The sequence below is a fragment of the Xiphophorus hellerii genome, chromosome 6 (genome assembly GCF_003331165.1).
Source record: "Xiphophorus hellerii strain 12219 chromosome 6, Xiphophorus_hellerii-4.1, whole genome shotgun sequence".
NCBI lineage: Eukaryota > Metazoa > Chordata > Actinopteri > Cyprinodontiformes > Poeciliidae > Xiphophorus > Xiphophorus hellerii.
The window spans coordinates 5407547-5427420 of NC_045677.1; the positions used below are offsets into that span (position 1 = coordinate 5407547).

General features: G+C 39.0%; 3 protein-coding genes across 5 annotated transcripts; 1 reads left to right on the plus strand and 2 right to left on the minus strand.

The window, feature by feature from the left end:
• The first annotated feature begins 766 nt into the window (after positions 1 to 766).
• On the plus strand, positions 767 to 7559 carry aldh9a1b (aldehyde dehydrogenase 9 family, member A1b). 3 transcript variants are annotated; one of them, XM_032564667.1, is made up of 12 exons: positions 767 to 889; positions 1018 to 1236; positions 1877 to 2022; positions 2102 to 2231; positions 2813 to 2947; positions 3619 to 3815; positions 4315 to 4455; positions 4564 to 4752; positions 4828 to 4915; positions 5772 to 5913; positions 6078 to 6190; positions 6996 to 7559. In XM_032564667.1, the coding sequence occupies exons 2-12, from the start codon at positions 1056 to 1058 to the stop codon at positions 7139 to 7141; spliced, it is 1608 nt and encodes a 535-aa protein (XP_032420558.1). In that variant the 5' UTR covers positions 767 to 889; positions 1018 to 1055; the 3' UTR covers positions 7142 to 7559. The 3 variants fall into 3 exon arrangements, with proteins under 3 accessions (XP_032420558.1, XP_032420559.1, XP_032420560.1); XM_032564668.1 differs by having other exon boundaries at positions 7021 to 7559; XM_032564669.1 differs by lacking the exon at positions 767 to 889 and having other exon boundaries at positions 896 to 1236.
• Positions 7389 to 11980, minus strand: zte38 (zebrafish testis-expressed 38). The gene is made up of 12 exons (XM_032564712.1): positions 11452 to 11980; positions 10704 to 10848; positions 10471 to 10534; positions 10338 to 10374; positions 10227 to 10247; positions 10104 to 10130; positions 9963 to 10030; positions 9719 to 9867; positions 8538 to 8758; positions 8364 to 8397; positions 8217 to 8257; positions 7389 to 7622 (listed from the first exon to the last, which is right to left on the minus strand). Exons 1-12 carry the CDS (start codon positions 11500 to 11502, stop codon positions 7575 to 7577), a joined length of 906 nt encoding a protein of 301 aa, XP_032420603.1. The 5' UTR covers positions 11503 to 11980; the 3' UTR covers positions 7389 to 7574.
• Positions 11981 to 12892: 912 nt separating this feature from the next.
• Positions 12893 to 16002, minus strand: prdx1 (peroxiredoxin 1). Its single transcript, XM_032564709.1, has 6 exons — positions 15868 to 16002; positions 14512 to 14628; positions 13994 to 14147; positions 13780 to 13902; positions 13455 to 13585; positions 12893 to 13336 (listed from the first exon to the last, which is right to left on the minus strand). The coding sequence occupies exons 2-6, from the start codon at positions 14615 to 14617 to the stop codon at positions 13254 to 13256; spliced, it is 597 nt and encodes a 198-aa protein (XP_032420600.1). The 5' UTR covers positions 14618 to 14628; positions 15868 to 16002; the 3' UTR covers positions 12893 to 13253.
• Between the last annotated feature and the right edge of the window lie 3872 nt (positions 16003 to 19874).

Below are 19874 nucleotides of genomic sequence, written 5' to 3' on the forward strand. Positions count from 1 at the left end.
TTTATGGCAGGGAAGATAACTTTTTATTTCATTTACGACACAAGAATATTTTTTCTGGACGTTTTATTTTTGATGGACAGCGTGACTATCAAATAGCATATTACGCTGCGAGCGAGCGCAGCATAGATATCGAAGAGCAGACGCCTCCACGCACACGAATAAATATATGTCCGTGATATTGAGGTGCAAGTTTTCTCCGAAAACTAAAATATTGTTATTTAGTTTAAGTAATGTTATTTTTGAAGCTACACTCATCTTGAGTACTTTTTTTTTTTGGCAACACTACCCACATATGGTCAAAAGAACAAGCCTGTTTTAAACCGAACATGCGCAAACAGACAGATTATGGTAAATACAAAACTTATTGGTGACCACTTTCTCCTTTTCTTATTTTCTATCAACTGCTGAAAGTAGTTTCCACTGTTAAAGCATACACATGTTACTGTAGGCATTGAAGTCAAATACTTAACGCTGTGAAAATGTGTCATTCGGAATTTTGCTAAGTGCCTTCATTTATCATTTTATTAAGATGCTATTTATTTTTATTCATTCTATTTGTTACTTTGAAAAACACCAAGATTCACATGTAATTGTAGGTTTTCTTCTGTCTGATTACATTGGGGGGGGGATTAGGCACATAAAATTGTTTTATGCTATTTAAATTGTGTAATTGTCCTTTTTTCACTGGAAAGAATATGTAATTGCCACTCACAATATGGCGACATAGTAGCCTGACGCACTCGCAGCATCTTATCTATGGGTCGCTGTTCAGCAGCGTCAGTTTGCTCCACCTCCCGTAAACCTCTGCACAACTGGCGAAGCGACAACTTAACACTTTTAGTAGAAGCTATAATCTCCACCTCAACATTTAATGTGACGTTTTCTGTTTGTAAGTGCACTAAGGAGCCGTGGAGGAACTGTTCGCGTTTGCTATTCACTTTTCACATGTTGCTGTAAAAGGACGTTTTTGCGTGGTTTTAACCCGCATGTTGTTTTTTGTTTTGTTTTTTTTAACAGTTGCTGCTGAAAGTAGAATTAAGAGGGACGGTGTAAGTATGCTTCGGACACTTCTCGGGTTCCGGTTTCGAAATAAAACCGCTCCGACTCTATCTGCCGCCGTGAGGTGCCTGTCTTCGGGTTCGGTGGACATCACCGTCCCGCTGAACTTCTGGGCTGGACGGAGAAGGACAAGCCAAGAAAGCCGCGAGAAGGAAAACGTTTACGAACCAGCCACGGGTAAGTCACACAACTGACCCCGTTTCGTAACTGCTGAACTTTGGTCATTGTTGTGTGAAGACTATTGGTCCAACCTTTAGCAACATCATTTTGCAACTTGAAAATCAAAAATGCTAGATTTTTTTTTTTTTTTTAGCAAACTAAAATTTTACTTAGCTTCAACACAAATAAATACACCAGTAGTTTAACTTTAATTTGTGGAGTCATTGCAATTAGGACTATAACAATGTAAATGTAACAATCAATGTAAAATCAATAATAAAGAAACTGAAACGGACAAAAACAATTGGTTGGCTACCTTGGTATATATAAAACTCTGCAAATTCTTTCAAATGGTTCGGAAAGTACAATTAGGAATTTCAAATATAATGTAAAATAAATAATAAAGCTTAACGTTGCACAAAACATAGAATTAGACCGAATAGACTTGACCTTACGGCTCAGGCACATTGTCACCAATACCCGATCTAGATATTGAAAAATCCGATACAGATGTTAATATCGGACTGAAGCATCGTTAGTGAACTCATTTTCTATTTCTACTCTAAAAGGAGCGTTGGTACTTTTACAAGGCTGTGTATATAAATGACTTACGATTCATTTGATGTTTTGAACGGCCCGTTTGTTTTTTCCACTCCAGGCCGTGTTTTGTGCCATTTGGAGCCATGCAGCGGAGAGGAAGTAGATCAGGCCGTGAAGGCTGCTAAGTCGGCCTTTGGTCCCTGGAGCAAAATGTCCGGGATGGAGCGGGCGAGGATCATGATAGAAGCTGCCCATTTAATAGAGGTGTGTTTAAAATTTTGTTGGTCCCGTCGTTTCTACACCAAAACAGCTTGAAGCGTTTTCACCCAGGTGTCATTCACAGAGCAGGAGAGAGGAGATCGCTGAAATGGAGGTGGTCAACAATGGGAAGTCCATCACAGAGGCCCGTCTGGACGTGGACTCCGCTAGACTGTGTATAGAATACTACGCCGGACTGGCCAGCACTCTGGCAGGTTGGTACAAACTGCGCATGAGGGACTGTTTTGCTTTTTTGGTCAAATTTATTTCTTTTTTACACACTTTCTAAAAATGGGTTCTTAGCACAGTGACGCATTAGGTGTATAGAACTGCTAAGAAAAATTCAAAGATCAGCTAAGCTGGTTTGCAGAGGGTACAAGGACAAAGTAATTGAGAAGACTAGGTTAGGTTAAAAAAAAAAAAGAATGATGTCACGATTTTATAATGGGAAAATCGCAAAATCTTCCCATCACAAAGTCCATCAGCAAAAAAAATCAAGACGTTCCATATGGCAATAAAAAGCCTATTTAAAAATAATAATATCTGGTGCCACAGGCAAAAATATTTTTTTTAAGTACCCACATTTTATTTTACAATTTTTTCCATAATTCATTGAAGGTTCTGGTATTAGTGAGAAACACTTTTCATGAGTTGAATTTCGGGGATAGATATTTATCATAAATTTGACTACATATATTACTTGAACCTGTTTTTAATAAATGAAGTGTTTATCAATTACGAATGTCATACATACCACCGTAATTTTCTCCTTTTTTTTTTGTTCCTTTCTGCCAAGGACAGCATGTTCAGTTGCCGGGGGGATCCTTCGCCTACACCCGCAGGGAGCCTCTGGGAGTGTGTGTGGGCATCGGCGCCTGGAATTATCCCTTCCAGATCGCTGCCTGGAAGTCTGCTCCAGCCCTGGCCTGTGGTACGGGGATTTCCTCTGGAAGCTAGAAAAAACATTTTGCTCCAAATTAATCGCAACATATGCCAGGTTAGCTGAAGAAAACGTTTAGCTAAGCTACACCTGAGCGCAGTTGGAGCTGTTTTAAAGCTACCAGGTTACATGGAGGATTGTTCTGCTGCAGCTATTGAAAGAGGATATTTGCGGTGTCGGCCCTCTCATGACCAAAATATTATAAGTACGATCTGAAAGGATAAAGAAGAAAAAAAAAATCACATTAAAGCCATCTGCTCTGATTTGCTGGTTAAAAGCGTTACAAAGGTTCGTCTTAATGGACCGTTTTCCAGTCAGAATTTAAACATGTGAATGGGAGTCGTTATTTTATTAATGCAGCCATTATAAAATATACTTTATGTGAACAAAGACAACAGGAGAAAATAAACATGTCTACCACATAATCCATATGCTAATATGTGAATGATACAGTATCATGACCTGTATTTTTTTCTTTTGAACTTTTCACGCAGAAAAATTACGACAAATAAACATTTGAAATTGGAGATCAGTTTGTAATGAACTATGAACATGAACCAATTCATTTTGACCTGGCTGGATGAACCGACCAAACATTGCTTTGACTGGAGAAGTCAGACGATTTAGGCGTCAGTTGTTCTGCTTCCTGTCCTCCAACACAGGGAACTCCATGGTGTTCAAGCCGTCCCCAGTCACACCAGTAACAGCAGTGCTACTGGCAGAGATCTACGCTAAGGCTGGAGTTCCAGAGGGGCTGTTCAACGTGGTACAGGGTGGACAGGAAACTGGCAGCTTGCTGTGTTACCACCCCGATGTCGATAAGGTGTCCTTCACAGGAAGTGTGCCCACGGGACAGAAGGTCAGTGCTTCTATTGTCAACATTTAATTAAGGGGTAGTATTATGTAAAATCGACTTTTTTTTTTACTTTTACATCATGTTATAATGTTATTCCCTCATCAAAAACATACCTGGAGTGTTGCTTTAATCTCCCGTGGCAACCATTCAGTTGTGCAAAACGCCTGGGACCTAGCCCCGACTTGAAGGATCTGCGCCGTTATCCTTCAGACTAGCCTACAGCAATTAGCAAATGCCTGCGCTTCTGGCTAGCTCGTTAAAAAATGTTGTAAAGCTCAAAAGAGTCAATTTTACACAATACTGGCCCTTTAAATTACAAAATGACATTTTTTGAAGTCCTATTCGATAGATACAGCACTTTCATAGAAACTTAAGGTTATTGATTGTGCTTTAAAGTGGCACTATGTATGGCTGAAAAACACATAATATTGCCCCTTTAATTGTGAAATTTCTATAAACAGAATGAATAACGGGTATTCTTGAATGTGGCGCTAACTTTCAGATCATGGAAATGGCATCAAAGGGGGTCAAACCGGTGACTTTGGAGCTCGGAGGCAAATCTCCCCTTATCATATTTAAGGACAGCGATCTGGAGAACGCTGTGAGAGGAGCGCTCATGGCCAACTTCCTGTCTCAAGGACAGGTAGAGAGAGAATCCCGCACTTTCACCTGTTTGTAGCTCAGAAGCCGAGTTGCTCGGTAAATGCGGCTGGCTTCTGTTTGCCTGGTTGATTGAGCGTGTAACTCACAGGTGTGCAGTAACGGCACGAGGGTGTACGTGCAGAAGGACGTCCTGGCCGAGTTCGTCGAGGAGGTGGTGAAAAGAACCCAGGCGATAGCAATAGGAGACCCGCTGCTGGAAAGCACCAGGATGGGAGCGCTGGTTAGCCGGCCTCATCTGGACAAAGTGCTATCCTTTGTCGAACAGGCAAAAAAAGAGGCAAGTCCCTTTAAAACGTTCCTCAAACGTCCGTGTGTTCAGACTCTGATGTGTGTTGTGATGCTGTGCTGTCAGGGAGCCATGGTGTTGTGTGGAGGAGAACGTTTTGTCCCATCTGACCCCAAACTTAAAAGTGGATACTACATGACTCCATGTGTCCTAAGTAAGTCTTTACACTCGGATATTTTTCTTAATGAATTCAAAACAGCAAGAAAAGCCAACCAAGCTGTACTATTTCCAGCAGGGGGCGACAAAAAGCACAAAAAAACTCAACTCTCTTTCGGAATCGATTCAAGAATATTAATCCTTTTATTTTTTGTTAAAGCTGGTGTATGTAGCTTTTATAAATTAAAAAAGTATATATTATTTTTTAAAATTTGTTAAAACTGTCACTATCCCATGTGATAGTATTACATGGGACAGATAATCTGCGGAAAAAAAAATCAAACTCCTCCATCCCCTTTCCGTTTGAAGAAATGCACTGCTCCCGGTCAAAAACCACCAATCAGAGACAGGAGGACGGTCTTAATGCTGTCAATCAGCTCGGCTACACGCTGTATAATGTGCTAATGGCGGAGAAACAATTTACTGTTTCAGGAAAACCGTTTATCCGCCATCACTGGTAGTCATGCTAACTAGCCTCAGCGGTCGGCAGGCTCTGCTGGAGGGGAGAAACTGTAGTGGCGCAGTAAGGGTGATTGACAGCACTAAGATACGCCTCCTGGCTCTGATTTTTTGTTTCTGACCGAGCGGTTTATTTCTTTAGCTAGCACAGGAACTTAATTTTTTTCACAATTATCTGTCTCATATTACATGACAATAGTGACAATTTTAACAAATATGTAAAAAATATATATATACTTTTTATAAAAGTTACATACCCCAGTTTTAACAAAACATGAAGTCCTTTAATATTGTGTTTAGGCTTTGATTGTATTATCATTAAAAGTAATTAGATTACCATGATTTATAGAAATTGTCTTAAGTAAAGTTGTTGACCGTCCTTTATCTTTCCACAGGCGACTGCACAGACGACATGACGTGTGTGAGAGATGAAATCTTCGGTCCTGTCATGTCTGTGCTGTCCTTTGAAACAGAACAGGAGGTTCTGCAGAGAGCCAACAACACAACAATGGGTCTGGCTGCAGGCGTCTTTACAAGGTCGGTGTGCGATTAAAGAAAAAAATATATATATACACAAAAACAAAACAAGAGAAGTATCAGGAAAACCGACGTCGCATAGTCACCGTTTCGGTTTCTGTTCATGTTTTTTTGGACGCGTAAACATTTTTATTTTTTGAATCGTACTATGTTGCGTGACCTAGGGATGTGACCCGAGCCCATCGTGTGGTGGAACAGCTCAAGGCCGGTTCCTGTTTCATCAACAACTACAACATCACTCCTGTGGAGGTTCCATTCGGAGGCTTCAAAATGTCAGGTGCAGCCAGAACGAGTGTTTTCCAATGGACCAACGTCATGTACAAATTACAACATTGTGTCATTTTTTTTATGTCTTCCTTATAGCAGTTTTGGTGTGAAAATCAAAATGTGCAAAAGGGGCAATTACACACTGCAAAAACAGAAAATCTTACCAAGTAATTTTGGTTTAGTTTCTAGTGCAAATGTCTCAGTTGTGTCTTCTTTCAAGTGTGCTAACTTACAAGTAACTTTTCAACAACACAAAGGAGCTTGTCTTATGTCAATTAAAAAAACCAAATCTTTTTCATGTTTTAAACTAAAATGTCTTGTGCCACTGACATTTTATTTAACTTATAACTAATAATTTGACATCAATATTGAGGAATTATTGTCTTAAAACAAACTTTTCAAGTGTAGTAAGATATTTGCTCTTGAAACTAGACTAACAAACTTGCCAAGCTTTTTTATTGTTGCAGTGTAAAACAGCTTTTCCAAATAAAAAGTTGTGAAATGTGGTTTTTATTTGTATCCAGTGATTACTTTGTACAACCATCTTTTAATACATACATCTTCATGATGTAGTTTGTTAGTCTACCACATAAAAATGCACAGAAATTTGTTTGCAACGTGACAAATATGAAATTTCAAGCAATATCAGCACCTTTAAGTCCTACGGACGACGATTAGAGCCACTAATCCTCCTCTGACTAATTACTATTCTTACCTTTTGTTGTCAGAATTCTGAAATTAAAGTCTTGATTGTTCCTTTTTATTTTGTTCAGTGCCCTAATCCTGTAAAGTCTTGTCTTCGTCCCCATTCTCAGCATTTCATACCCTTACATCCACCAGGTATCGGGCGGGAGAACGGCCAGGTGACCGTGGAGTTCTACTCCCAGCTGAAGACCGTGTTTGTGGAGATGGGAGACGTGGACAGCCTGTTTTAGAGTGCCGACCGGAGGAAGCAACCTGAGCCAGAGACTGGAGGAGGTGGAGAGGATCGGACAGAACCGGCCATCTGCCATCACTCAGAGGGAGGAAAAAATCAAATATGAATACAGACAAACGAGCCTTGAACGATGAGAATCATGTCGTTTTATATCCATCTTCAAGATTTACACGTTTGCAACTCTAGCTGAATAAATACTACCACATTTTACAGACTCTTACAATACAACAGAAGTGCTTTACAATCAGTCCAATTTTTTAGTTTACTTTTTGCCAACTCTAATCTAAAGAAATTGAACACATTTCAAACGTCTATGTAATAAACCACCTTTAAAAAAAAATCATACCAATGAAATTGGCCTTACTGTTTGTTTCCTTCATACACAGCTGACTGTAAACTGAGAAATGTTTGTAAATATCACACTAATAAACTGGTAACGCTGTGCTGGTCTCCTGGCTTAATTTCTCCTCTTCTTCTTCGCCGCAGATTTCGGAGCAGCTTTCTTCTAACAGAGAAAAAAATACAAAAGTTTTACACCTTACAGCTGCAGTATGCAACGTTTATGAATTTTTTTATTTTTTTTTTTACAGTTTTGTTAAAACTCACAATGTCGTGACAGTATGCTATAAGATGAATAATCTGAAAAAAAGAAAATCGAGCTCCTCTGCTTTCTCCCACTGTTACCTAGAAACAACCAATCAGAGCCAGGAGGCGGGGCTTAGCACTCAATCACAGTCACTGATCACTCCCCCACCTACTCTGGTTTTTCTGTAAGGGTAAGTTGCTTCTCCATCATTAACACATTGAGCAGTAGGTACATGGGGTTGATTGGCAGTGCTAAGCCCCTCCTCCTAGCTCTGATTGATCTAGGTTGTTTTTGACCTAGAAATGGCAACAGTAGCTCATGGAGGAGATCAATCTATTCACAGATTATAAGTCTCGACATCCTGACAGTTTTAACAAATTTGTAATAAAAAACATATATTTTTTTTGTAAAGTCATATACTGCAGGTTTAATCATGACTCAAGTGAAGCTCTGAATATTATGTTTTGCTTCTGAAGCCTCTACATGTACGTATTTCTGCCAGTCATGTTGTACCTTAGTCAGTGGCCTGCTGGGTTTCTTGAACTGTGCAGACTCTGTTGAAAGTAAAGTTGGCACACTTTACTTTAGAACGTTCAAAAAACGTCGAAAATACAAGAAAATTGTTGAAATGAATGACTTTATTTAGACAGAAACCCCTACCGTCCTCAGAAGGAAGACCTTCATCGTCTTTTCTCTGAAGAGGATTATGTAAGAACAGCAAAGAAAACATTGGAACCCAAATAAAAAATAAAAAAGTTGACTTAGTCCTTTGAGAAAAAGGACAGGAAGTAAATAATGAATGACGGACTAGCAGAGTCTCCAGTCTAAACCCACCTTGATCGCCTCTTTCCTCTGGGAAATCCGCACAGGTTCCTTCACATAGTTTCCTTCCTGCAGCTTTTTCACCTGGCCTTGCTCCATAGACACTCGGACCCTCAGGGAGTGGAAGGCTGTGTGCACTTGGCCCACTTTGAAGTGCACTGGAACCCCTTGAAACCATAGCCGGTCGTGCACCCCCTCCTGGAAGCCTGGTGGTTGGTAGTCTGCAGGGGTAACTTTGGAAGCGGAGCAAATAAAGTCAGAAAGCGAATAACTTCATCTACTGATGTGCTTGGGTTGTGCTTAGGAAGGAAGAGAACTAGTCAAAGTAGCGGAATTGAAAAGAGTGGCTTTATGGCCTGCTTTTCAGTCCAACATACAGTAAGCTGCATGTTTCCATTGAACGTACAATTTGCAATTTGATATTTCGAAAATGAATTTGCTTAATGGAAACACATCAGTTTAGAAAATAGTTGTTTTTTAATTAAAAGTTTTGGTGCAGGGATGAGGTTTGGTTTTTTTTTTTTGGTTTATTTCGTAAAACTGCAAAAATACAAAACTCTCCCTCTACTTCAAACTGCTCTTGAGAGCAGCAGCTCAGCGCACAGTAGCCATTTTATGTTTTACACAGTTACATAGCATAAATATCTATACAAAAAACTTTATTCCGAAGGCGTGGTGGCTTTTATTTTGCCGTTGCAGAAAACCCTGCCATATTACTGACGATACACGGTGCATCCCTAGAAAAAAGAAAAACTTGAAACTTTTTAAAGAACCACAGATTTTTTTCTACTTTCAGGTCTAAAAATTTGCTCTTTATGGGATGTTGATACTTATGGAAAATTACGTAGAAAAATAGCTTACAGGCTCCAACATATTGACAAGAAAATTTGATCTAAAACAAATATCACACCTTTAGTGTCATCCTGTTGTGGAAATTCAGTGAGATTATTTAATCGGAAAATTTAACTATTATTACAGCTGGATTTAAAAAAAAAAAAAAAAAAAGTTGATTCTTTCTCACGTGTAGCCAAAGTTACTAAGAGCCATTGTTGAAGGTCCAAAGAGCCACTTGCAGCTCCAGAACCGCATGTTGAAGACCCGCGGTTTACACAAAGGGCAGCTGTTATTTCTTCATGTCTTCAGCAACATTCTGCTTGAGGAGTTAATCACACTGAAACGGTTTGGCGTCTTACTGTCATCGTAGTAGTAGAGCTTCATGGTGAGGTAGACGTTGCTGGGGAGGGCGTCCAGGTTCTGCAGAAGCAGGAAGAGCTTCCTGATGAGCAGCACAGAGGCTCTCTTGGTGTCCTCCAGTGCCACCTGCATCCCCTTCGCGTTGTTCCTGAGGTTTCATGAAGGATTTACCAACCTTCTACTGAAGTCAGCTCATAAAGACGCATATTTATTTACTTACTACAAAAGGAAATCCGTCCCCACCTGATTATGTCCATTTCTGGTCCCATTTCAGTGTATCTGAAGTTGAACTGGTAAGACTCAATGATGCACTGCAAGTTAAACAATACAAACTCAGTATTTCTGATTGACACGTCACATTATTAAGTGTGTTATACAACTTACATTACGGTCCTCTGGATCAGTGTAAACCTAGATTTTGCCCCCCACCCAAAGAAAAAAGGAAATTGTTAATGCCAACTATCACATCAAATCTACATATTGCTTCAGTAATTACAAGGTACTCACCCCAATGCATATGATATGGAGCTATTATAGGAAAACATGGAACAATAATTTTAAAAAATGGGGAAGAAATTGGCTGTTTTAATTCTAAAGGCAATAGAGGATGGGACTTACATACTGTTTCTCTAATGCGTCAAAACAGCCCATCATCCTAAAGAGACCATACGTAAGGACAAAAGTGTAATTTATCATTGGGAGGGATAACGACAGCATTCTTTCAGATCTGCCTATTTAAAATAAAATTTACCATTTCACCACTTTGTTGGCGCCAGGAGTGTTGCTGTTCTCACGCAAAACCTTAATGCACAAATCTAGCAAAACAGACATCGATTTTTAGAGTATAACATATCAAAACATTTGTTTCCGACACGTTCCATTACTGTAAGATAACGTTATAATTTGAGGTCATTGCAGGGAGTCTGTAAAGAATGCAAATTATGGGGAAATTTTCTGGAATTTTCTGCAGTGTATCTTGCTCACCATCAAGATACCTGGATCGGTAGGCGCTCTCAGGAAAAATCCCTCTCAGGTAGGTGACGGAAGAGACTGCGATGGCCATCATCCTCTTGACAAAGACCAGAGACTCTTGTTTGGTTTTTAAGTCCTGGATGAATAATCCGGTCCACTTGAAAAGTGAAAAAATAAAACATAAAAAGCCGTGGAGATAAAATACAGGTGAATCTCGGCAAATTAGAATATCAGCAACAAAATTCACAAATTTCAATACTTCAGTTCTAAAAGTAAAATTCTTTTTTTTTTTGTTCTTTCCTTTACGTGAAATCAGACCAAGCTTCTCTTTCGGGTCAGTTAGAATTACCGAAATAAAAGTAGGTATGAAATATCCTGCTTTTGGTGTAAAATAATCTAGTGGAGGTTAAAGGCTTTAGGTAATTGTAGTTATTAAAGTGCAGCAGATTAAAGATGCTCAAGGTACTGAAAAATTAGGTATATTTTCCCTTTAGATTCGATTTTATATATATATATATTTTGCTTTCTGAGAAACTGGATCATGGCTTGAATATATATTTCTGTGTCTACTGAATGTAAATAGTATATAAATTCGTGTTCTCATTTATTCAAGTGAACCTCGACAAGCTAATTAAGGCTGTATTCTCTGTCTTATGAACAAATAATAACGTCAATTGCACTAGAAATGCCATTCACTAACGCATTTTGAGCAAAGACATCTTTTTGGCTTTAGCCTTTATGGAGTATGTTGTTTCCAAACCTCAGCAGTTCCCTCCTTGTTTCCTCTCAGACGCATTTTCCCGGACGCCATTTTTATCCCTTCTTCTTGCGTCGCACCGTAGTTAGCCGAGTCACTTCCAACGGTTAAATTAGCTAGCGAAGACGCCGAATAAGCTAGGAATATGTAAATGTATCCCAAAAGATAATGTTTTTCTTCTTTCGAAGTTAGTGTGATGTCTAGAGTTTTGAGTACGCTCTAAGACGATATTTTGTAAATAAGTTAGGACTCTAGGAAACGAGCCCGCAGCTCCTCCAGTCAACTAACGATAAGCTTTAACCAGCGAAGTTTTCCCGCGCTAGACGAAAAAAAAGACACTCTATAATAAAATGGTCATGAATTCACACTTACCGTCATAACGAATTTTTTTTTTAACTCGAGTGACGGATTAAAGATTTTAATTTCAAATAAAAAAAATTCTAATACAACTTAACTGAGCAAAAATAGGTGAATATTCTGAATTTACTGTAAAATTTTAACCTTAGTTCCAACAAGAAAATACCCTTATGCAAGTCTTGAAACAGTGTTTCCCAACCCTGGTCCTCGAGGCACACCTCCCTGCATGTTTTAGGTATTTCCTTGCTTCAGTCCAGCTGATTTCAATTGATGACTGATTAACAGGTGTTTGTTGAACTGCAATCAGTTGAATCAGGTACATTAAAGCAGGGAAATCTCTGAAACATGTAGGACAGTGTGTCTTGAGGACCAGGGTTGGGAAACACTGGATTAAGTTAACATTAAGCTTCTGCAGCAGCCCTACCAAAGAAATACAATATTTTTTTTAACCCCAACCCTGTTAATGTTCATTAGAATTTTTCTTCCTAATCAATCCTGAGTACAGGAGAATACCAGTAATATTTCAAATATATACAGTACAGACCAAAAGTTTGGACACACCTTTCTAACTCAATGGGTTTTCTTTATTTTCATGACTATTTATAAGGCAAGAAATCCCACTTATTAACCTGACAGGGCACACCTATGAAGTGAAAACCATTTCAGGTGACTACCTCTTGAAGCTCATCAAGAAAATGCAGAGTGTGTGCAAAGCAGTAATCACAGCAAAAGGTTGCTACTTTGAAGAAACTAGAATATAAGGGCTATTTTCAGTTGTTTTACACTTTTTTGTTTAGTGCATATTTCCACATGCGTTATTCATAGTTTTGATGCCTTCAGTGTGAATCTACAATGTCAACAGTCATGAAAATAAAGGAAACTCATTGAATTAAAAGGTGTGTCCAACCTTTTGGTCTGTACTGTATATGTGTGTGTTCATCCTAATATATATAAATTGCTTTTGATTCATCTTTACAAATTATTGTGTAGAGAAAATTCAAATGTCTACTTAATTCTACAATTATTTAATTCAAGGGTTTTCAGAAATGTTAGCAGTTTTGTTGACAAACATGAAAACATCACCATATAAGTCAAACACATAATTTATTGAGGTGAAATAATTTTGTTCAGAGTATAGAGAAAAAAAAACCACAAAAAAACAACATTTTGAGCAGATGGTCTTGCCTTTGCTCCAATGAAAACGTTTGTGAGCTCCTTTGTATGCACCACTAATGATCGACTGCTCAGTTACCTGTCAAAAACTGACTACAGTATAAAATAGCTACCACAGCATAATTACTGTCTTTTGGTCCCAGGGCCACAGTTTATACAGACATAATACACACACATGGTATGATGACGACATAGCTCCGAGTCAAACATTATTGGACGTGCTATCGCAAAATGAAATCTGCTAGAGCAGGCGGCAGACTGTGGTCTTGAGTTTATTACTGCTTGGAGAAGAAATCTTTGCTTTTCTGCACGTCCGGCTTGATGGTGTCGCTTCCTGGCTTCCAGCCAGCTGGACAGACTGAAGAGATAAACAAGTAATGAGCCCAGGCGCATAGATTAAAGATAAAAGAGGTTCCAGAAAAGAAGCGTGTACAATTTCAAAAGAAAAGTGGCAAAAACAGAAGCAACACACAAACCTTCTCCATGTTTGTCTGTGAACTGAAATGCTTGAACCAAACGCAAGGTCTCCTCAACAGAGCGTCCAACTGGGAGGTCGTTGATGGTGATTTGTCTCAGGACACCCTTGTCATCAATGATGAACAGACCCCTAGAATACAGGAAATATATATGAATCTTATGGATTTTAGGATCAACAAATAACAAATGCTACATCAGGTTCAATCCAAATCAGCCAAAGGTAAAGCAGACAAAAGCTGGGAAGTCTATTGTGACCTTTAGCAATCGAAGAGCATTTTGAGATTGGTGCATAGACCAGAGGGCAAAACCTAACATCCATCCCACCTGTAGGCGATGCCTTCGTCATCCTTCAGGACACCGTAGTCTGTGGAGATGGTGCGCCGCGTGTCAGACACAAGTGGGATCTTCATTGCACCCAGACCGCCCTGTTTACGTGGTGTGTTTGTCCTTGAAGACCACAAAACAGGAAACGGCAGCATTTTTGAAGCACTATGCGTAGTCACCGAGAATGCAAAAACAACAAAGGATTGTTGAATACCATGCAAAATGGGAGAAGTGAGAGTCTACGGAGGCAGCGATGACTTCGCAGCCAATCTTCCTGAAGTCCTCAGCGGCGTCGCTAAAAGCGATGATCTCGGTGGGACACACGAACGTGAAGTCCAGCGGATAAAAGAAGAAGACAACATACTTTCCTGTGCAGAGAGGAAATAAGATGAGATTAGTTTTGTACCTCTAAGGCACAGGTGTCAAACTCCAGTCCTCGAGGGCCGCTGTCCTACAGCTTTTAGATGTGCCACAGGTACAAAACACTGGAATGAAATGGCTTAATTACCTCCTCCTTGTGTAGATCAGTTCTCCCAGCCTTGCTAATGACCTAATTATTCTATTCAGGTGTGGTGCAGCAGAGGCACATCTAAAAGTTGGAGGACACCGGCCCTTGAGGACTGGAGTTTGACACCCCTGCTCTAAGGGGTAGGGAGGTAAATTCAAACCTTAATAGGTAGCGTCTGTTAAAAAAAATAAAAACCACTTCCTGCAGCGAAGGAAAGGTCTTACCTCTATAATCCGACAGCTTCAGGTCCTTGAACTGTCCATCCGGCATCACCGCTTTAGCCAAGAAGTCTGGAGCCAGTTTTCCAATCTTTGCGTTGCCTGCAGCCATCTTCAGTCAAACTGAGAAGGAAATGGCCGAGTGTTACACACATCCTCTCTGAAAACTTACAGCTGCTTGTTTATTTTATAAAAGGAATGTCTAATATAAATATGAGCCCACTTGCTCAACTCGTGCAATAAAAAAAAAGAAGTTTTGTTTACAAAGTCTGTGAGATCGTTCACATGGCTACAGTAATGTTTAATATTCTATTTCATTACATTTTTCAGGGTTCCTACACATTTTCAATTTAGTTCCAGATGAAAAATTATCTAAATTCTCAAAGATTTTTTTTTTTTAAATGTTCAAATAGTATTCAAAGATTATTTTTTTTCTTGCTCATTTTCAAATATAAACAAAAGCTCACTAGATTATTTTACTGAGCTCAGACAGAGTCTGTAAAGGATGGGTGGAGGAAATGCTGATATTACAAAACTACACATCCTGTTTCGTGCAAAAATAATTAAATGAAATTCCCGACTTTTCTGCTCTTTGAACACAACGACAGCTAGTTGCAAGAAATGTTTGTGTCAGCCATTCTCACACCTGACTTTAGGGACATTATTACATTTCCCTTTGGGGTTAATAAAGTATTTTTGAATTTGAATTCAATTTTATTTGTGAAAGATGCGAACAGATTCGAGAAATCTAAATGCACGTTGACTTAATTATATTGTTGAGCAACAAATCTCATCATTCACTGAGAGCTAAATACCGCAGACAAGGTAATTGTGCATCATTACCTTACAATAAATTACTCAGGCTATTACATGCCTGAGTATATAATAGCCTGCAGTCAGTTGGGATCTTTCGAAACATAACCCATGACCACTTCTCTTGTTTCACAGGTGTTTCCGGGTATGAATAAATGCAAACTTATTTTTTTCCCCCCCATCGTGCTTTCGTCGAAGAGCGCGCGGCGCTTATGAAAAATGACTCTTTACGAACCGAAATGTATGTTTACCTGGTAAACATTCAAAAATGACAAGAAAAAAAAAACTGATTTCAGATAAATCCATCAATGTCGGACAGAAAATACCGATTAAGCTAACTCTTGTCACACTGGATTTACAGTTTTGTGATTTAAAAAAAAAAAAAAAAAAGAGAAGAAAAAAACACTTGTTGAATTCCTCAAAAACACGAAAGAGAACTCCCTGACCTTTAAGCACCGCGAATTGGAAGCTTAAAACAAAAAAACTACTCCAAAGCAATACATATATAGAGAAAAGTTGTCATTTTCTTCTTTTTTTTTAAACACCTACCTTTTGTAAAATTTCACCTCGCATCCAAAGCCGTACAGAGTGCAACGGCTGGCTGTGTCGACTGGATTTATATACCTTCACCAAAATCTCGCGATACTTTTACCAAATAACGCGACGCATCTCCTCAGTTCACTTCTCCAGTCCTGACCACGCCACAATGTAGCATGACTTTGCACTTTCTCAGTCTCCCCCTTTCTGGGAATGTAAGTTACTCGAAGGATTACGTCGAGGAAACCTTCAGAGGAAGTGTTAAATAACCGTTTTATGCAATTTGTCCATTCTTACGAGTCACTTTCAAAAATATTTTTATTGACATAATATATTATTTATCCAAAACATAAGACGTATTTTTTTTCGAGGTTCCTTCTTCCGCAAAGAAACCAGGAAAAGGTCTATAAGTCAAGAGGTTGGTTGCCATGTGATCCAACCCAATTCCATGTGTAGAGTACATCCCTATCACCATGAACAAGCAATAAAAATAATCTGTATTTTATGGTATATTCTTTCATTGAATTACCTTCCAATTCTGCACTTCTTACAAAAGGTTTTGTTTGAGTTCACAAAGCGGCCATGTTTTAGATGAGTATGTTTAGGCCTGTCAAAGTAAGGCCTAAGAACCTACTAGCACCGTAACTGTCAAGCATGATGTTGGTAGCATCATGCTGTGGAGCTGCTTCACAGGCTCTAGTCCAGGTGCATTGTAAATTGACCAATGACTAACTCCAGATGTTTTTGTAATAGTAAATAATATGTGGGGTTTTTTTTTGTTTGTTTGTTTTTTGCTCACTATTCTATATGTAAATTGTGTTGTTTTTTAAGTCCCTTTTTTTCAAGTATCACCTCTTAAGTTGGGAAAAAGAGAATAATGGGGTTCGCATATTTAAGAGAGACGTTTTCATTTTGTGTGACACATAATTCTGCAATGCAAATGTTTCAAAAAGGAAGACAGAAGTTAAACCTAAAATAGATTACGGGATTAATTTTGCGTCAAAACAGGTAATGCGATTGTCTATTAGATAACTAATGGCCACATGCAAAACCATCATTGCCTATTACCATCTTATGTATATTAGGCTACATTACATAGGCAACAGTGACATGAAATATGTGTTCAGAAGAGTCAACGTTCAACTTTTAATCCTTAGAGTCTGCTCCAGCTGTTAAACATTAAAAACATTACTTAGATGAAACTTCCTCCTTTCTTTAGACTCGTGTTGCATCATGTTCCTTTAATCAGTTCGCTTCAAAATGGATTTTTCTCTCTCGTTTCCTCTTCACATGCCGCTGCTTTGTTTACTCAGTGAATAAGCAGAGGGACGCCAATCACCTTTGTCTGCACACTTTTCACAATGGAGGCAGTTTCTGGTGGTTAGTGAAAACGGAAGTCTAACAACTGGCTGTCTGGTTATGATATGTGTCACATCAATTTCATTATTTGGCTTATATATATATATATATATATATATATAAGGATTTGCAGATCCTTCACAAGCAGTTTGTATTGCAAGGTTGAGCTATGACACACATTTTTATTTTACATTGATATGATTTCTATTTTGATTCAGGGGAATCATAATTGTTAAGAAAAAAAAGGAGAAGCAAAAACTGGTCATATAATCTTAAGAAAAGATTTAAAATAAGCTCACACTAAAATGAGAGGTGTTTCAGTTTCATTGTCCAACCCCTGTGTATATATATATATATATATATATATATATATATATATATATATATATATATATATATATATATATATATATATATATATATATATATATATATATTTAAATAGGTGTGGATTTTATAAAACCATGGATAAAAACATGAGAAACAATCCTGCTGACGTGTGCTTGAGAGCTATGCTTCTTAATCAATATTCTATATAACAGGATAACAAAAGTGGGTATTGCATATTGCACTGTATTTTACATAATTTCTCGTGATTTAATAGTATGTAGTTGAAGGTCTTGCCAAGTCATTCTAAAAAGCTGCCAACTAAATCGACTATTTACATTCTTCTGCATGTTTGTTCTGGCTTGTGGCAAACCTCACCTTGTGACCTTTTAGTGACGGCTTTCTTCTTGCCACTGGACTGATGTTGAGGCTTAAGGAGCTCAATTACACCTGAAGAGGAAGACAATTTTTTTTTTTTTAAAAAAAGGCAGAAATTCAAAACAAAATAGTTTTTTGAAGTCTTGGCTCATATCAATCTGTTTTACCTAAGGAAACAGGAGTTTTTCAAAGCTTAAGCAGCCTCCTCGCTTTCCTCCATCATCTCTTGTCACCGATTATATTTGCACACCGTTGCCCTAGGAGAAATCTCATCAAGGGCCAGATAAGAGGGACGGTATGGTGGGGGGGGAGGACATAATAACCTCCTTTTAGATGCACCATTGTAGGCTCAGGATCAAACACTGTCCTGTGTTCATCTCCCGTCTCACAATATCCCTGTAATTAGTGAATACGCTCAACGGCTGATTCTGAAGCTGCTGGATGTTTGAAGGGCCCCTCAGGGGCCCATTGTCTTGGTTTCAATGAACCCTGAGGAATAACAACAAAGTTGCACCAGAGATCCGACGGGGGACTGTAAAACCGCTAGAAATGTGATGAGTCTCTTCCACCAGACGTAAACACAGTGATGACAGTGATGTCACTCCTATGCAGCTGTGATGCGTTATTCTTCATCAACAAAAGATTTGCAGTTATAAAAAAATTAGAACACCATTAAATGTTCAGTTTTTTGCTAAGAAATGTAACCAACAAAACAACATCTTTTAAAGGGGCAGTGTCATGAATTTCCAAGGCCATTTTATAGCACAGTCAACTAAATACGTTACCTTCATTTGCTATAAAAATGCTATCAAATATGGCTTTAAAAAATTTGACATCGCAATGTAACGCCTTGAAATCGGGCTACTGTCTCTTTAAAAACTCCTGCTCTTTCTGAAACTCCACCTTCAGCAAGTCAGCACAACATGGCTCCACTATTAGCCCGGTAACAGTGTTTTACCAGCATTTCACTGCAGTTCCAGCTGGTGTTTGCTCATTTCTGCTGACTAGTCTGAAGGAGTTGAGTGGGCGGAGTTGTGGGGAAAGGTTGCTCTGTGAGGCGGAAGCGTGGAAACTGCAGCAGAGAGGAGAAGGTGGCTCTAGATCCAGCCAGGCGTTTTGAGCAGCAGAATGGTTGCCACGGGAAATTAAAGCATTCTCAGCCTCTGGCAGTCCTCTGCTATGTTTTGGGTCATTGTCATGATTCTGAGTCCAGCTCTGTTTCTGGTTTATTATATTATTTTTGTTTGTTTTACAGATGGTTTCACGTTTTGCTCAATCACTCTCTGAAACATAATACTCATGTTGGATTCTACGGTAGCGAGTTGGCAAAGAAACCCTAAACCAGGATTCTTATAGCTGTGACTCACTGTTGGTTTGTTGTTTGATTTCTCTCCTCTGTTCTTGGGTACAAATGAATCAGCTTGAGACTGATCTATCTAAAGGACGTTGCTCCAGAACTCTTGGCCTTTGTCCACTTTCTCTCTGGCAAACCTGGGTCTGACCGTCATGTTTTCTTGAATTGTTCAGTCCCTTTCTGGTTGTACAGGCAGGCACTTTCAGATCAACAGTAACGAGAGCCTGTTTTAGGTCCCGTGATGATATTTCTCGGAGACTTCTTTCGGCATATTGCGTTCCACTTCCAGGGTGAACTTGCTTGGACAGCCAGACCTGGGCTTGTTGGCAGCTATTTGAAATGTCCTTCACATTTAGACTATTTGCGGAACAACATAAAGTCTCCTTTTGAATTTTTTAGATCTGTAGCCAGACTCAGGAAACCAAACCTTCTGCCACCGCCATCTTCCTGAAGCTCTTACCATCTCTTTTGAGCTCACCGTGGCACCACAGTGCTGTGAGGCTAATGGCCCAAACCAAGATGGGTCCTTGATGAGCTGTTTGGTCTGGGGTTTGAATGTTCTCTCTGTGACTACAGAAGGTTCTCTCTGGGTACTCCTGTT

Bases quoted from the DNA above. Each gene is read 5' to 3' on its own strand.
- aldh9a1b (XM_032564669.1), top strand. From the start codon at position 987: ATGTTGTTTTTTGTTTTGTTTTTTTTAACAGTTGCTGCTGAAAGTAGA. The intron at 3,816-4,314 runs GTCAGTGCTTCT...GCTAACTTTCAG, and splicing joins GTGTGCCCACGGGACAGAAG to ATCATGGAAATGGCATCAAA. The intron at 4,916-5,771 runs GTAAGTCTTTAC...ATCTTTCCACAG, and splicing joins CATGACTCCATGTGTCCTAA to GCGACTGCACAGACGACATG.
- zte38 (XM_032564712.1), bottom strand. From the start codon at position 11,502: ATGGCGTCCGGGAAAATGCGTCTGAGAGGAAACAAGGAGGGAACTGCT. The intron at 9,868-9,962 runs GTGGGGACGGAT...ATGAAACCTCAG, and splicing joins CCAGAAATGGACATAATCAG to GAACAACGCGAAGGGGATGC. The intron at 8,398-8,537 runs GTGGGTTTAGAC...AATCCTCTTCAG, and splicing joins AGAGGAAAGAGGCGATCAAG to AGAAAAGACGATGAAGGTCT.
- prdx1 (XM_032564709.1), bottom strand. From the start codon at position 14,617: ATGGCTGCAGGCAACGCAAAGATTGGAAAACTGGCTCCAGACTTCTTG. The intron at 13,903-13,993 runs GTATTCAACAAT...GTGGTCTTCAAG, and splicing joins CACTTCTCCCATTTTGCATG to GACAAACACACCACGTAAAC. The intron at 13,586-13,779 runs GTGGGATGGATG...CCTGTATTCTAG, and splicing joins GACGAAGGCATCGCCTACAG to GGGTCTGTTCATCATTGATG.